General features: G+C 42.4%; 1 protein-coding gene across 1 annotated transcript in view; it reads right to left on the bottom strand.

Annotated features, from left to right (window-relative positions):
• LOC126982042 (ketosamine-3-kinase-like) overlaps window positions 1–19184 on the bottom strand; it is a 130730-nt gene that overhangs the window by 34211 nt on the left and 77335 nt on the right. Inside the window, exon 5 of the mRNA XM_050833760.1 lies at window positions 11924–12065. Coding sequence (XP_050689717.1) covers window positions 11924–12065 — 142 coding nt within the window. The remainder of the gene's footprint in view (window positions 1–11923; window positions 12066–19184) is intronic.

The raw sequence follows: 19184 nt of genomic DNA, 5'->3' as shown, positions 1-19184 counted from the left end.
TCGCTAACTGCAATATTTACAACTATTTGGTCAAAAAATCAGTCAGGTGATAGGCGAGGCTATGCAAAAATGCCGCTATATTGGACAAGAACATACACCAGTTAATCGTCTGTAGATTTGCTGCGCTGGGGTGATATGATTTTCCCCCAAATTTAGTGAAGAACCCACTCAACTGGCAATCCTGTGTTGTGAAAAATAGTGTTGTAACACTCATACGCAGGAGATTTGAGTGCGGCCGGAGCTCGCAGCGAGCGTTTAGCACCACCAGCAAATACGCCTAACACTCGCTGCGAGTGTTTAGTAATGAAAGGGTTAAATGCATGATGAGGCTTGTATGCCATTACTGTCCAAGAGTCAAATACATAACAGCAAGCTTCACCGTCACAATGTTCATGAGGCCCGACTGTCTTGACCACGTCTTCGTAGCTTTCCAGTTATCATGACGGGCAGTGAGACCAGGGGAATTATATAGCAATAGTAGCAAGCAATATCCGGGAATTTGTAACCTGGTAAGGGGTTAATTTGTCACACATGAGGCACAACAGAGCCCTCCCCCTTGGCCACAGCTGACATTGCAGCAATTGCTTAACCCCTGTGAAGCATGCCAGCATGACGGCAAAGCTAAAACAAAACGACCTTCAGCTATCCATGAGGCAAGAAACCTGCAGACATCATGTCATACATTGACAGCTCGGCAGATCTGCAAGGTCAAGTGTGGAGCAACGTTTGTTTCCTCTGTGGAGGACAGTGCTGAGATTCCCACTACTATCACACCCACCAATATGAATATCAGAGCCAAAGACTTTTTCTTGTCCACACAGACAGAGATTGCAGTCATAAACGCAGCATTACAAAACACCCATACCTTACAGGGCCACATTATTCATTTTCAGAGTTGATGAGTCATCAAATCACTGCCTGCTTAAGACAGTGAGTATACTCACAAGATGCATAACCATCGCATCACAAATGAAGCCATACAAAAATTAATCATGACCATTCCCATAAAATGGGCCCCTTCACAAGTTGGGATATCAGGGCATAGCAAGGCTGACACACTAGCCAAGTAAAGTGCCCAGGATCAAAGGGTGCACCCAGACAATCCCTGCAATAGCTCAAAAAACGGTCAAACAGCAGGCGGAGCTGAAACAGCTACAGAAAACAAGGGAGACTAAAGGCGTTGTCACACTAGGCCTTTTCCCTCCAACCACGTTAGTGGTACGGGCAACCGGCAGCTCCAACTTTTCCGGGTGTGTGTCACACACGACCAAGGTTGGTTGTCCTTATCCACAATATAAGCAAACCAGTCGCCCTGTATCCACATGGTGCTGTTTACAGAAGTAAGAGCTGCTGCAGTTTGTGCTGCTGTTACTTATGTTCTGGACTAGTTGCTACAGTTAAATGGTAGTAAGACCGAAGAAGCGGTTGTGGGTATGATCATGGCTTCCAAGATGGAAGGGCAGAATTGTTTACCCAAACCTCATCACAAAACTGTGCTATAAAAACTGGGAGTCCTTCTACAATTTTCATCAAATGGAGAGAGAAATGCTTTTATTAACCATTGAAAATGGTAACCCCCACTCATATCCAAGCAAGACACCGGAATGAGCGAAGAGCAGTAGCAATCATGAACCATTCACATCTTTTTAAATTCCTTTTGGCGAAGTTTTAATGTGAGTGGTCCCACAGCACAGGGTGTTCTCTTATCTTGTAGACAAAGCATGTAGCTCTGCCAGTCCACTTCATGATTCTCTTGGTAGGCCATCTTCCATTACTCATCCTCTACTCCTCAGTCACTACTGTAATCTGTTTGTTTACATACAGCCACGCAGTTGCTTGTATCCCCAATAGTTTTACATCTGTACGGACAACCGGCAACTCGCTCCCACTTGAGCGTACAGGCAACCGCGATTGCCCATACTCCCAATGGTTGGAGGAAAACGGCCAGTGTGACACTGCCTTAAGACATGAGATAACATTAATGCTCGGTGGCTTGGCAAGGTTTAGGAAAGCAACAGTTCATAGGCAGTGATTGTGTCACAATGATGTGAATTTCTGCGGTTGAGGATACAACTGAGCTAACTCTATGGCTGGCAGCCCAGTATTGTCAGTATCATGTCGCCTTTGTGCACCGAGTGATAGACACACTCAAACATTACTGTAAACTGTGTGCGAGTGCACAACGTGAGGGTGTAGTGTCCAGTACTCTCACCAAATCTATCTGACCTTGCCATTCACTTTATCAATATGTTCCAGAAACCACTAAAAGCTTCACAGTTTCTATGTGACTATCCCATGAAATCTATGAATACTGACCCTGCACATCACTGGCGTAAGCTATATATGGTAGCCTTTCTCACATGATCAGAATACTCTGTGAAGAAAAGATTCAGTGTAGGGAGGCGACACGAGTTACCTAGGAGGTGACATTCATTCTTTCAGATTCTCATGAATTGTGATATGTTGTCCTATAAGTCTTTTCATCTTAAGTATAAGATCCCCAAGTTTCATTGAGACACAATTAGCATTTAGCAAGAATAAAAATATAATTCCTGTCAAAAATGCCAAAAAATGACATTAACGTTCTTTACAAAATCTCTGCTATTTTTTTAACCAACTTTTTAGAAATTAAGTCTGGAGATGATGGATACATATAGCTATTTTTTTCATCATGGCAGATTTTAGTTATCACATATCATATACGAAAAATAAGAAAAAGTTTAGTGACAATTTTTTCTTTCATTCTGGTGTCGTAAAAAATCTACTGGGATCTGTTTTTATCGTTTTAAAAATGTCTCACGCTGAAAAGTTTTCCCTTTCTTTCTTCTTTCCAGTGATACCTTTATATCTACAGAAGCTTAAAACACAACAGAGAAATTGCACTTCAAATGTCAATAACTTTGGTTTTGAGATATGAGCAGTTTTATGTTGAAGAGTGTCTATCATGATGGTTTTAGACTTAATGCAGCATAATTTTACACATTTTTGGGTAACAATGACAAAGAAAGGCAAACCAGTGTTTACTATATATAATATTCAGGCCTATTTGGCACCTGGTCCCCTCTTATGGGAGTGGTGAGGAAGCAGCATTCGATGGATGTGCACGTGGCTGTTGGGTCTCTTTGTCTTAACTCTCTCTTTTACTCTTGTTTATAATCTCTATTCCTTCTCCCTGCCTCGTCTTCAACTTCGATTGACGATCCGTGACTCTTCTCAGGAACAGGAGGAAAGTAAAACAAGAGAAAAAGGCGTTCAGCAGCTGAACAAAGCGTCAACGCTCCCTCCTCTCAAAGTGTCTAAGGAGACACCGAATGTGTCACTCACTGCTGCGCCTCACTCTCCACCCGGAGCTGCTTGATTGCTTGATATTAACATATGGTGGTCCACATTATAAAATACGAACAGAACATAAAAAAAAACTAATTTCAAAATCCTTCGGAGTCATGAGCTCCAACAAAATACATGGCGTGGCATGTGGCGGGGCTCTTTAAATGAACATAAACAAAGCAAAACTAAAGATAGAAGGAACTGAGATACCACTGCAGTGTTTTCACAGAAAACTGGGAACATTTCAATGGTACCAAAACTGTTAAAACCCGAATTTCTAAGTACGAGTCGAAAATATTACTTTTGTACTGTCATCTCCTCTCTCTCTCTCTCTCTCTCTCTCTCTCTCTCTCTCTCTCTCTCTCTCTCTCTCTCTCTCTCTCATTAATTAAAGATTTACAACACGGCTTCCGTATCAAAAGATCCTGCCTATCAAACCTATTGCCCTTTTATAATGACCTCTTCTCAGTTTATGACATAACCAAATCATTAGACATAGTCAATCTTGATTTACAGAAAGCGTTTGATAAAGTCCCACATCATAAATTACTTTATAAATTTATAAGCAACTAGGTATTGACAGTCAAGTACACCAATGGATCGTGAATTGGTTGAGCAACAGACAGCAAAGAGTGGTGATTGACGGATTTAACTCAGAGTGGGCGCCGGTCATTAGTAGCATCCTTCAGGGCTCGGTTCTTGGCCAAGTGCTCTTCATTATTTACATCAACGATGTGGATGTTGGAATTAATAATTGCATTAGTAAATTTGCAGACGACACAGAGATTGGTAACTCGGTTCTCACTGGCGAAGACAGACAAAGCCTCCAAGAGGATTTGCATAAAATTTCAGCTTAGTTGGATAGATGGGAGATGCCCTTTAATGCAGACAAGTGCCAGGTCCTTCAAATTGGAACAAGAAATAAGAAGTTCGATCACGAAATGCACGGGCATCAAACTCAAAAGCGTTCAATACGTCAAGGACCAGGGTGTCAAAATCGCGTCAAACATCAAATTCTTACAGCAATGCATCGATGCAGCAAATAAAGCAAACAGAATGTTGGGCTTCATTAAAAGATAAAGATGTAATACTTCCGCTCTATAATAGTTTAGTCAGACCCCACTTTAAATATGCGGTTCAGTTTTTGTCTCCCCAACATGCAAAGGGCATTGCTAAATTAGAAGGCATTCAACATCGATCAACAAAAATGATCCCTTCCTTGCGCAACAAACCCTAAGAAGAGAGGCTTCCCACCCTTAACATGTTCTCTCTTGAGAAACGTCGCCTATGAGGAAAACTGATTGAATGTTTTAAAATACTTAATGGATTCACGAATGTGGACAAATCAAAATTGTTTATGATCGATGACACTTTGCAAACAAGGAAAAGTGGCACAAAACTTAAATGTAGGCAAGTAAATTCAGACTGCACCAAATTTTTCTTCACCAACATTGTAGTGCGAGAATGGAATAAGCTCCCACCTTCAGTGGTCCTGTGTAACACGATTGACTCCTTTAAAAACAACCTTGACTGACACTTCCTTCAACTTAATATTAACTAGAGTTGAAATGCAAAGTTTTGGAGCCATCTGATTAATGTAAAATCACAGGTTTAACCCCTCAGCGCCACAAAAGTTTTTCTCGGTTGATCTCCCGTGACGCAAAAGTCATTGCAAAATACACTTCGAAACTGAGAAAAAGTCATAAAAGATGTTTACAGAAAATTTTATATCGCACCCTGCTGTGAAATCCGTTTCTTTCTAGGTTGTCGCATTTGGCTGGAATTTCAGATTCCCGAAAAATTCCAACTTTTTACTGGTGTGACATACAGAAAAAAAATATTGATGAAAAGTTGCTCATTTTATCACAATGGAGTCTGAAAAATATAGTTTATAATTTTTGACCTGGAAATTTACTGCCTACAGAGAGCCAAAGTTGCGGTGAAACTCAATAAATAATTTTGGTAAATTTTTGTAGGTTTTTTTATTCTAGAATTAATCTTATTGAATAAAAATTGTAGAAAATCATCCGTATAACTCAAATGCGAAATCAGATTATGATTTGGACTGACTGTTTGGCTGGAATTCCATGATTCCCAAAAAATTCCAAATTACACTTCCCACCCCTTTGAATACTCCTGTGAACAAGATATTGGTTCATCTAGAACATCAGGTAAATCAGTGGAGGTGTCAAGGCTACGCTCTCCACGCACACGACGGGCAGAAACTAAAGGAAGACCGCCAAAACAGGTAGGCTGAGGGAACATAATTGCTCTGCAGACGCCATGATGCGTAGGCAGGAATTATAGACAATTTTTAGTACGAAGTCATCAAAGGGGCAAAAGAGGTGCCAGTTAGTCACTTAGGATCGACAAATACATGGTTACACGAGCCGTTCAATTTCCAGAGGGCTTCTCGTTTTCCAGAGCTGGCGTCATGCTCATCGCCCACGTTAGAAAAAATTATATGACGCCAGCGTCATAGTCGTCGCTAAGGGGTTAACCCCTTCAACACGAGGACGCGCATACTGCATCCTGGCTCGCTTTAGCCAATATACGAGTTATTTTATCTATATTATATATGCTTACATCTCAAAATTATCAATTAATTTATGTTTCTTTATTTGCACCATTTAATTCTGCATGTTTAGATAAATAATACATGATGATTATGTTGAGTTTATGGCTGAAAACTTGTTTTATTCAATAGCGACATTTGAAATTTGGCGCGCGCTGTGATCCCGGATACGGCGCGGGGCGCTGTTTTAGCCCGGCCGTAGTGAGTTTCTTTAAGTGCACCATTTATTTCTGCATGTTTTCATATATAATACATGATGATTATGTTGAGTTTATGGCTGAAAACTTGTTATATTCAACAGCGACATTTGAAATTTGACGCCCACGGCGATCCCGGATTCGACTCGGGGCGTTGTTTTGGCCAACCGTAGTGAAGGAGTTAACAGTGACGGTGCACTAGTGACTGACAGCCAACACGTTGCAAACCTCTTAAACAATTATTTTCCTCGGTGTTTAATAAATAACAGTCCTCCCACCACTACCACCAACACCAGCACTAATGTAAATCCCGAGCATGCATTGCCTAACTTTGAAATAACAACCGTTGAAGTCCTTAAAGCCCTCCAATCACTTAAAACAAATAAAAGTCCTGGATCTGACAAAGTATATCCTACACTGCTTAAAGATACAAAGAGCGAAATACTCTCCTCCCTCACAACCGTATTCAATATGTCCTTGCGACAAGGAATCATCCCTTCGGACTGGAAAAAGGCTAACGTGACACCGATTTTTAAGAATGGAGACAAAAAATTACCAGGTAATTACAGGCCCATTAGTCTAACTTCAGCTGTAGGTAAGCTACTTGAGAGCATAATTAGAGACAAAATTGTGAGTTACCTTGAAAGCCACTCATTAATTGGGGACTCACAACATGGCTTCCGTAACAAAAGATCCTGCCTATCAAACCTATTGACCTTTTATAACGACCTCTTCTCAGTTTATGACGTAACCAAATCACTGGACGTAGTCTATCTTGATTTCCAGAAAGCGTTTGATAAAGTCCCACATCATAAATAACTTTACAAATTAAAGCAAATAGGTATTGACTGTCAAGTACACCAATGGATCGCGAATTGGTTGATGGATTTAACTCAGAGTGGGCACCGGTCACTAGTGGCGTCCCTCAGGGCTCGGTTCTTGGCCCAGTGCTCTTCATTATTTACATCAGCGATGTGGATGTTGGACTCAATAATCGCATTAGTAAATTTGCAGACGACACAAAGATTGGAAACTCAGTTCACACTAACGAAGACAGGTAAAGCCTCCAAGAGGATTTGCACAAAATTTCAGCTTGGTCGGATAAATGGGAGATGCCCTTTAACGTAGAAAAGTGCCAGGTCCTTCAAGTTGGAACAAGAATAAGAAGTTCGATTGCGAAATGCGCGGCGTTAAACTCAAAAGCGTTCAATGCGTTAAGGACTTGGGGGTCAAAATCGCGTCAAACCTCAAATTCTCACAGCAATGCATCGATGCAGCAAATAAAGCGAACAGAATGTTGGGCTTCATTAAAAGAAACTTTTTATTCAAGAATAAAGATGTAATACTTCCACTCTACAATAGTTAAGTCAGACCCAACTTGGAATATGCGGTACAGTTTTGGTCTCCCCACCATGCAAAGGACATTGCTAAATTAGAAGGTGTTCAGCGTCGGGCAACAAGAATCATCCCTTCCTTGCGCAACAAATCCTATAAAGAAAGTCTTTCCATCCTTAACATTTTCTCTCTTGAGAAACGTCGCCTCCGAGGAAAACTGATCGAATGTTTTAAATTACTTAATGTTTCACGAATGTAGACAGATTGCTTATGATCGATGACACTTTGCATACGAGGAACAATGGCGTAAAACTCAAATGTAGACAAGTAAATTCAGACTGCACCAATTTTTTCTTCACCAACGTTGTTGTGCGAGAATGGAATAAGCTCCCACTTTCAGTGGTCCAATGTAACACGATTGACTCCTTTAAAAACAAGCTCGACCGTCACTTCCTTCAACTTAATATTAACTTAAGTTGAAATGCAATGTTTTGGAGCCATCTGATTAATGTAGAATCACTTAGGTTTAAGGACAGACCACCTAGTCTGGACCATGGGGTCTGTGTGGTCTGATTTTCTATGTAAATCTATGTAAATCTCTCTCTCTCTCTCTCTCTCTCTCTCTCTCTCTCTCTCTCTCTCAGAAAACATGCCAGCAAAATCTCTTATGTTCTACATATTTGAAGCATTTATAACTTTTGACTCGTCTTCAGCATTGTGAAGGTCAACAAACATTAACAACACACAATTCTCATTATTCAAATTTGCAAGCTGACACTGGCAGCAAACTGTAATGATGTAAATTTACTTCCGTTCTATACATAGTATGAAATGTATTATTATCAAACCATATCAATAGTCCATTGAGGCAGTAGCTTCCGCAGGTTCTTTCCTCCCCTCTGCTCTGCCACACAGTCCCAACACCTATCTCTTCATCTCATATGTCAGCTATAGGTAACATATGAGAATAAATAGGTGTTGGGACTCTGCGGCAGAGCACAGTGGAGAAAATGACCCACAGAAGCCAAGGCCTCAACGGACTATTTGAAATGGTTTGACTATAGTGTAGTTTGCACTGACATGAGTGAGTAGACTTCAAGGATGAGAAGAGACTGTCTTGCTGATTTGCATTTATTTTTTTTATTTTCCTTCTCCTCCCAACGTGGCCTTTACCTACTCCAGATTATATGAGTTTGAGTTTAATTTTTGGGAAAAACACTATCCAGTTGCATCATTATACAGATAACTAGTCTGCTTAAGCTGGGACATGCAACAAAGGAAACAAATGATAGTGAGTATTCTGTGTGAAAATGGCAAATAGTTTTCATGACACCAGCAGCATGGACACATGCTGCCCTGAAGAAGGCTTTCAACAAAGTTCCACATACAAGACTGCTATGGAAGCTGGAGAATAGAGGAGGTTTGAAAGGGAAAATGATGAACTGGATGGAAAGCTACTTAAGGGGAAGAGAGATGAGAAGAGTGGTAAAGGACATAAAATCAGAATGGAGAATTATAGAGAGTGGAGTGCCTCAGGGATAGGTATTGGCACCAGTACTTTTCCTTGTATACGTAAATGATATGCTGGAAGAAGTAAGCAGTTATATGAGCCTGTTTGCAGATGATGCAAAACTGCTAAGACATATAAGAAACAGTAAAGACTGTGAAATTCTGCAAGATGACCTGAACAAGATTTGGTAATGGAGTATTGAATGGAAGATGGAATTCAATGTGTAGAAATGTCATGTAATAGAAATGGGAAAGAGTGAAGGGAGACTAAAATGGACATATAAAATGGAGAATGGAGAAATATTAAAGAAAGTTCAAGAAGAGAGAGATCTGGGAGTGACAATACAAGATAATCAACAGCCTGAGAGTCATGTTAATCGGATACTCGGTGATACGTATAATATGGTGAGAAAGATAGGATTAGTATTCCACTACATGGATAAGGATATGATGAAAAAGTTAACACTTTAGCGCACACCCTCCCATCTGATTTTCTCGTCCAAAACGCACACCTGACTGGTTACCTTAAGCGCGCGGCATAATTTTTTTCAAAACTCGCTTATCGAATCTTTTGTTCAGTTCACTTTCATGAAACCACATACATTTCACTGTCAATTGTAAGCTCTTTCATATGGAAAGAGAAAAAATAATGTTTGTTTTATATTTTACCGAGATATCGTGAGTTGAAGTGACGCGAATCGATTTCTGAAATAATAAACTCACATTTTCACATAGAAGGAGTAAAAATATAACAAATTGTGTTCTATAACACAAGAAGCGGACATTTATGAGCTAATTAGCGCAACAAACGGAATTTTGATACACTAATTATAACAGTCATATATTTGAAAAAAACGAAAACACGATTTATTAAAATAATGTGAACTTTTTTCCACTTATCTCCATAAGATGGCGCTACTATAAACACTTGCCTGCGCCATGACGGGCTGGGGCCGACTACCATCCAGGCCCCTCAAGCAAGCCTACCGGCGCTATAGGCGTACACGTAAATTTGTTTTTAAAAACTTAGTTTTTATTTTTATGGTTTCATCTTAAAGAACAGACTATTATCTATACAATGGTAGTTTCAGATTTCTTATATGACGTATAGTTGATTAGTTAGGCTTGAAAGAAATAAAAATATTGAACCCTGCCCCCCGCCACACACTAACCAGTCCGCGACCGCTAGAGAGAGTCAACTTTAGAGATTTTCTATTTTGTCACCCAGGAAAATTTCCCAGCAAGAGGGGTCTATCAGCTTACCTCGAGCCTGTTTAAAGACCAAGTATTACACGTCAATGAGAATTACAGAATTTTTGGTGAATTTTTTGGTCCCCGTGACAGAACAGTCGCGTCAATCTTAAGCCGTGCTTTTTGACCAGACAATTATAGTGACACGTATGTCGCGTCCACGTGCGCGAAAGTGTTAATAACCACTATGATTAGGCCAAAATTGGAATATGAGGAGGCGGTATGGTCTCCCCAAAAGAAGAAACATAAAAAAACTAGAAAGAATACAAAGGATGGCAAATAAAATGGTTCCAGAGCTGGAGGGACTGACATATGAAGAGAGATTATAGGAGATGGAGCTACCAACACAAGAACAAAGAAGAGAATGGGGAAATCTAATACAAATTTATAAATTATTGAGCAAAATGGAAGAAGTAGATAATGAGGAGTTACTACTAAAAGAAGGAATAAACACCAGGAACACAAGAAGACACAGTAAAAATTGAGGAAAGGAAGATGCTTGAGAGACATAAAGAAATATAGCTTCCCGCAAAGAAATATACAGGTTTGGAACAGACTACTAACGGTTTCAGGGGCCGTGTTCCCCTGTTTTTCACAAATAAAACTTTAACAAAGCGTCAGACAAGGATGTTATTTTGGCAGTGGATGTTTGAGACCCGACCTAATGGGCAAAAATATGATTTGGTGTCACATGTGGATAATAAAGCACTTATAAGAGTAAATTTAGGGTAAACTTGGCTAAAAGTTAGAGGCACTGTGAGCGAGGCTAGCCCAGCCCCGCTCATCTTCTCGTGACGTCGATGTGACGTTTAGCTCCGACGTATAAATAATCTTCCATCCAACCAGCAATTATGTCTTACTGCTTCACACACACACACACACACACACACACACACACCGTAGCAATATTTAATCTACTGTAAATATGGATGTTCCTTATACGGACTATCAGTTGGGGAGAAACGGTTTTACTCGAAGGAAATTACTTATCCTTTACATGGAAAATGTGACTCTTGATAGTACATGCTGCATGTATGTAAGCGAGCAGTAGTTTCTGGTTTCATCCCTTGTTGGTTCACCAACCTCCCCCATACCCAACCTTTCCTTCCTCACATAATCATCCCCACCCAACTACCCAACAACACTTTTGTCGTTGGCGGGGCTAGCCTCGCTCACAGTGCCTCTAACTTTTAGCCAAGCTTACCCTAAATTTACTCTTATAAGTGCTTCATTATCCACATGTGACACCAAATCATATTTTTTCCCATTAGGTCGGGGTCTTAAACATTCACTGCCAAAATAACATCCTTGTCCGACGCTTTGCTAAAGTTTTATTTGCGAAAAACAGGGGAACACAGCCCCTGAAACCATTACTAAGTGAGGATGTAGTATCGGCGAAGAGTGTGCAAAGCTTTAAGGAAAAGTTGGACAAATACAGATAAGGAGACGGGACCACACGAGCGTAAGCCCAGGCCCTGTAAAACTACAACTAGGTAAATACAACTAGGTAAATACAGCAGTTCAAAATTCTCGCCCAAGAAAGCCAGAGCAACACAATATAGTGTCTCACATGTCATCAAAAAGCAATTCTTTTTGATAAGATAACAGAAGGAAAATGGGAATAACAACCAAACCAAGTGTAAGATAATGAAAGAGATTTTTCATGCTCGATGGATACAGTAGAAAAAGGAATTAAACGCAAAACATAGTACCATAATATGAAACTCACCTGGTTCGACTGTTGTCTGTGCCGCATTACCACTCCACAGGTCACCATGCAAGAGGGATGGAAGGACTTCAATGCCTGAGAAATATTTGGGCATCTTTACCTGCAGATGGGTCCACAATTCTCCAACTTCACGGTCCCCGTACTGTTATGGAAAAAATATATACACTACAGTACAAATCGTGCTATACGTATATATATATATATATATATATATATATATATATATATATATATATATATATATATATATACAAAATATACAAATCGTGATATATATATATATATATATATATATATATATATATATATATATATATATATATATATATATATATATATATATATATATATACAGTACCCTCTCGAGTTTCGCGATCTTCGAGTTTAGCACTTAGTCCTAAATTCTTACCATCACGATTTTCGCGCATTACCGCCCAGAGTTTCGCGTTGCTTTGACATGTACGGGTCACGTCTACCTACCGTCGGCGTCATGCATGCTGTTTTAAAAGGCGGTGTCCAACCATTGGGGCTATGGGCAGCCGTGGTTGCCCGTATGCCCAACCGGGAACGAGATGTTGGTTGTCGGTATGAATGGCAAACGGTTGTGAGTACGAGCGTGGGTACGTGGGTACCGAACGGCTACATGTAAACAAACAGACGACGGCAGTGGCTGAGGAATGAGGAGCAGTGGAAGATGGCCCACCAAGAGACTCGTAAAATGGACTGGCAGAGCTGCTTAGCTTACTACTTGATTAACAAGATAAGAGAATACCCCGTGCTGGGGAACCACAGTCCAAAACCCTTTTTCTCAAGTCTGAAAATTGTAGATATCCCGGTGTTGTTTTCCTTTTCTTCTTCTTTTTTTTTGACCTGTAATGCATGGCAGCAACGGTGAAAAGTAATAGAGAAAAATAGCAAAAGGGCATAGAAAAGCAAAAGCAGGGAAAGAAAAGGACAGAAAACACCTAAGTTCAGGGTGAAGTGTATAAGTGCGCACTGTTAAGTAACTAAGGGCCGCTTTCACAGTCACTTTGTTTGTTTTCATCATTACCAATGGCAGCGATCGCCACTCACCGTTGCCAGATTGTCGTAATCGAAGCATAGTATTTACCGGTTTCTAACGCCTAACTATTGCCAAGAAACATCAGGATCTAACTCTTTTAACGATAACTATAAATGAGTTTCGTTATTAGAGCCCAGAAGACAGTTTGGGGGTAAGATGTCGGGATATATAATCGGCTGAGTACAACAATCTGGCAACGTTGTCGCCGCTTAGTATTTCACGTGAAACTGGCCGATGGGGTAGTGGCGGCTGCACACGAAGCGAGAGATGTTGAGGGTGTGTGGTAAGTGCGGGGCTAGACTAACCCCGCAGCCGCCACTACCCTATCGGCCAGTTTCACGTGGAAATGCTATAGCGGCGATAGCCGCCATTGGTAACGATCAAAACAAACAAAATGACTGTGAAAGTGGCCCTAAGTGCATGTTGTGAAGTATAAAAGTGTGGAGAGGGAGGACCTAAGAAGCGATACAAAGCGTTACAGGTCAAAAGAAGAAGGTCCACACTGGCCGGTGTTGCGAGAAATATCTCCCCGATGAAATTAGTCATTCTGCTGTCCACCACGAATGCGCGCTGTGGGAATACACAACATTAAAAGTATTAATTTGCCTGGTTTTGTTCTAGTTTGTCCGCTTGTGATCTTTGTGAGCGGTGAGAGAAATATGGAAACAATAAGCAAGATGAACCTCTCTGCGAGCAATTTTGCGGAGGTGGCAGCGGTTTACGTTCAATAGGCATTGAAAAGTCAATAATGATATGAGTGATTTAATGATTTATAACAGAAAGAGTTAGCATATTATTTCATCTAGCCTTAGAGCTCCTATCAGTGGGTGGAAAATGGTATCATCTATATTGCTGAGCTTTGATAAGCTCCACCCACAGGTGACGTCACGAGTTTGGAGATTGGCTGTGCGAAGCCAAGCACAAAGTACCACATACCACCACATATTCATACAGACTTGTGAAACATTCGCCCGGAGGCCGAAGCCTAGCTGTCAGTCCGTCACTTTTAAATTTGTCCCAGCAATCTTCATGCTTATGGTTTGAAGTGCCAGCCCTACAAACGCTTAAAAAGGAGAACTGTTGTGAATAGTTGAGTCTGAAGGGCGGGGCGTGCTGGCTGGGAGGTGCGTTCCAGTGTTGGCTTAAATTATCATAGGAACCGTGAAGTCTTGAATAAACAGAAAAAAAATAATGTTTCTCGCATTGTATGACTTTTTATATAAGGCCTAGAAAATTTAAATTGTTCTTATACCCAATTAATAATACAGCAACATGGAAAAATGTTGTAATAAAGCATTAAATGTGCGAAGATATTAGCGAAGAGCTGGCATTCACCTCCTCTTCGTCAAGAGAGGAAATTAGTTCATTTCTTTCCCGCTCGCCGCTTCGCGCGCTGCATCAAAGACACTCCTCGTCACTGAGAATACCGTTTGGTCCACGAAGCCTTGTTTCCTCGCGGGAAGGGGGAAGAGGACGGGCGGGGCTGGGTGGCGGCGCCGCGGCTGAAATGTAGTCTAACCCGTTACATAATTTTCTTTTTTACGGCTACAACATATCGTCCTTGCATTCGTTTCATATATATACGTATGCGCGGGCGTGGAAGGTTGTCGTGGGCTTACGGGCGTGATCTTAAGTAGCTTCGTTTGTGCCGATGAAAGCCTATATTAAATGCGGTAGGCGAAAGTTGGGTTTTCGGGTGCGTAGACGTAACCTACACCATATCCGGGTGCCCCTGCTATATATATATATATATATATATATATATATATATATATATATATATATATATATATATATATATATATATATATATATATATATATATATATATATATATATATATATATATATATATATATATATATATATATATATATATATATATATATATATATATATATATATATATATATATATATATATATATATATATATATATATATATATATATATATATATATATATATATATATACACAGTCGTCAGTCAAATAGTACGGGGGTTAGGGACCCAGGATCTCCGTACTATTCGAAAATTCGTATAAAATTAGTGCCCCCCTTAGAAACACTCCTGGGCTGCGTTTGAGAGAGGGAATCGGGACTCTCGGAACGTCCCGAGTGATCTCAGACGCGTGACGCGGCAGCACGAGTTGCCAACTCGGCACGTCTGCTGGCTCCCGGCTTTGAGAGGTGAAGCGCCTTCGTGCTGTGATGACGTCATCAGCAAATATGGCGGCCAAAACAAACACATATAAGTGTTTCCATTGCATTTCACCTCTCTGTGCCATCATAACCACTGCAGCCTCATTTTCATCTTCTGTTGTAAGGAGTTGTTCATCAGTCAGGACAGCTAGTAATGCATGTTAAACGTCGCCAGGAAGATCAGCGTACGTCATTTTACTACGAGTGAGACGCCATTACAATAACAACGACGAGGCTTAGTAAAAGGACAGCCTTTATCTCCACTCTTGCCGCACTCTTGGAGCACTGGCAGTTACTGCGGCAAGAATTTATTTTTCACTATGATTTTCAGGGTGTTGGCCCTGAGGGAGTAAGCCGTTTCAAAGGCTGTAGTTGGCACCGAAAGGGACAACTACCTCCCGAACTAAGATCAAGACCCAAGATGATAGATGCAGCGAACACTGCTCTCATTCACGTGGTATGCTCTCCCTACGGCAACGTAACTTATCCCAAAACGTAACTTCTCCTAAATCTGAATTCTTCTTCAAGGTGAACACTTTTCTCGAACGTATTGGGGTGCTTTCAGCAGGTGTTTTGGTAGAACAGTGTTGCCACTCATGCCATTGCTACTTGGTGCGACGAGCGGGAAATTTAAAAATCCTAAAAAAAATCTTCCATGACCATCCGTATAAAACTGAATCCGCACTATTGGAAGCCGTATTATTTGAGGGACGACTGTATTTGGACGAAGAGATGATGAAGAAAATAATAGTTACAATGATACGGCCAAGGTTGGAGTATGCAGCAGTGGTCTGGTCTCCTCACGAAAAGAAGAACATAAGAAAGCTGGAAAGAGTACAGAGAGCGGACACTAAGATGGTACCGGAACTTAGGGATCGGACTTACGAGGGGAGACTCAATAGCATGGGGCTCACAACCCTGGAGAGAAGAAGAGAAAGAGGAGACCTGATAGTGGTGTACAGGGTGGCGAGCGGGATGGATAATCTGGACAGAGAGGACCTGTGTGTGTGGAGCGAGAGAGAAACGAGAGGACATGGAAATAAGTTGAGGGCGACCACGTGTAGGCGAGATGTGAAAAACTTTAGCTTCCCAAACAGAAGCATTGAGCTATGGAATGGACTGGAGGAGGAGGTGGTTTGTGCAAGAAACATTCATGATTTTAAGGAAAAGTTGGATAAGAGAGGATATGGAGACGGGACAGCGCGAGTGTAGCTCTTTTCCCGTATGTCACAACTAGGTAAATACACACACATACACACACACACACGCATGCCCGCACACACACACACACACACACACACACACACATTCATACACAGACACTCTGACACACACACACACACACACATTCATACACAGACACTCTGACACACACACACACACACACACACACACATTCATACACAGACACTCTGACACACACACACACACACACACACACACACAAGAGCAATACTATATATGAAGTTTATTTATGAACGCTCAGCATAAGTTATAATATTGTTGTGCTGGAAGCTTCCCCCGGCGTCCATGGGGCTCTAGAAGGCTCCGGGAAGAGCGAGCAAGGGGGCGGGGAGCAAAGCCGTCAGCCGCGTCCGCGCCAGGCGCCAGGCGGGAAGTGTTGCCAACCCGCACATACTTTTGCTACATGTTCTTGTATGATCTAAAATATACTGTAACATTCTAGACTGTACTGTTCTGGATATATATAGGAGAAGAGGGCGAGAGGAGGGCAGTCCCAGTCATAGTAAGCTAGTGGTAAGTGAAGAGTCAGAGTGAAGTGTACTACTAAGGAAGAACATTAAACTACAGAAACTGTGCAAAGTGTTTACATATCTCCCTCCCACGGAGTCTCCTGACGGCGACACGGAACCCGAGTAACACGTCCGGCATAACATTGGCGTCAGGAGTGTAGCCATTTGTTTTTTCGTCATGGAGACTCGTTCCCAAGCTGCCCGAGGGACGACATGTTGACTGAACTTTTGGAAGCCTTGAGGCTACAGGGGGAGAAACAAGAAAGAGCACAGCATCAACAAGAAAGAACACTCCAAGAACTCAAAGAACAACAAGAAAGAGCACACCAAGAACTCAAAGAACAACAAGAAAAAGCACACCAAGAACTCAAAGAACAACAAGAAAGAGCACAGCAACAACAAGAAGGAACACTCCAAGAACTCCAAGAACAGCTAGAAGATCGCTTCACAGGATTACAGCAACAGCTAAAAGCAGTACAAGATGGAAGTGAGTCAGTGCGAAGAGAAATGACTGATGTGACCACGAACTTGGGACAACGCCTGATAGAAGTGGAGAAAGAACACACAAATCTTCAACAAGAGATGGAGGTGGTACGGGAGACGACACACAAAGAAATATTAGAAGTAAGTGACAGAGTGAAGGCCCTTGAAGACTGCTTGGCTGGAAACGGACAGCCAGTGCCTGCAGGGGCTAGTTGTACCCAAGATGCTTCTCCTACGCAAGTCCGGGGTAGTTTGAGCCCTGTTTCGCCTGAGTTTATCCCCGCAAGAAATTCCGCCAGCCCCATGAGTCTGCTGGGTTCACCTGTTAGAAAGAAGCCTCAGGAGTTTGATGGCAAGGTCTCCTGGGAGGCTTACCGCGCTCAGTTTGAGCTGTTGGCAGCTCGGAACGGATGGGATGACCAAGAGTACGCGGTACAGCTGGCCACTAGCCTGAAAGGGGCGGCGCTGGAGGTCCTTGCTCAGCTCGACAATGCGACAAAGGGCAGCTACAGCGGGCTGGCACAGGCGTTGGAGCAACGATATGGGACCAAGCCCCAGAACGAGCTCTTCAGGGTTAGGTTCAGAACCCGCAACAGGAGGCGCGGCGAGTCTCTTCAGGAACTCGCTCAGGACCTTGAGAGCATGGCGCACAAGGCATACCCAGGTGCCACCCCTGACCTGCTGACGGTTTTGCTGCGTGATCAATTCATCGATGCCCTGGACAGCCCTCAGCTGAAGATACAAGTGAACCAAGCTAAGCCAACATCAATGCAGGAAGCTCTGGCACGTGCCATGGAGTTTGAGTCTCTTGTTATGTCTAGCTTGTCAAGCTTCAGGGGCGACTCGACTTCTGGCTTTAGGGCACGAAAGGGCGCTGTCAGCGACACAGACAGGTTCCAGGGAACGTGCTGGTACTGCGAGAACGAATGCTATAAGAGGAAGAAGGAATATAAAGGTGGCGCTAAGAAGAAGCCCAGAGAAGGACCCAAGTGCTGGACCTGTGGAGAAAAGGGGCACTGGAAGAACGAGTGTCGGAAAAATGTGCCCCCAACGAGGGACCACCACTCGGGAAACTAAGAAGGACTGGTTCACGGGGGCAACGACCAGTCTGTCCTGTACATGCCCCGAAGATATCAGTGTGCAGGAGAACCACCATGACAAGCTGCCAAGTGGAGGGCAAGGTTGACGGAGTGTTGTGGCCTGTGGTCGTCGACACAGGCTCGGAACGCACATTGGTGCGGCCTGACGTGGTGAGTCATCGTCGGCTTCCTAAGACGCCGCATCGACTGTGCGGAGTCACAGGACACTACGCAGAGCTCAGAGGCCCAGTGGACGTGAAGTTTGAGCTCGGAGGAAAGGAAGAGTTCCTCTCTGTGTACGTGGCCGACATGGACGACCCCTGCATCCTAGGTATGGATTATCTTGTCTCCCACAGGTGCGAGCTGGACTTCCGCGCTAAGCAGGTGGCTGTAGGAGGAAGGAGGGTGCCACTGACGACTGTGAACAAGGAAGACCTGCCAGTGACGGTCAAGCGCACCACCATTATTCCTCCGAGGTCGGAGATGCTGTTACCCTGTCAAATTACGGGTGCCCCCCCGGCTAGCCTGTGGGTAGTAGAGAGTGGAAGTCGATGCCCGGTAGAAAACGGGGTGATTGTAGACAGTACTTTGGTAGACCCTGCTGCAGCGGAAGTGCCTGTCGTAGTGGCCAATGTCTCCTTCAGCCCAAAGAAAATAAAACAAGGGACCATGGTGGGGTTG

This window comes from Eriocheir sinensis, chromosome 50 (assembly GCF_024679095.1).
Source record: "Eriocheir sinensis breed Jianghai 21 chromosome 50, ASM2467909v1, whole genome shotgun sequence".
In the NCBI taxonomy this organism is placed as follows: domain Eukaryota; kingdom Metazoa; phylum Arthropoda; class Malacostraca; order Decapoda; family Varunidae; genus Eriocheir; species Eriocheir sinensis.
This window is presented reverse-complemented; position numbering and strand designations above follow the sequence as displayed.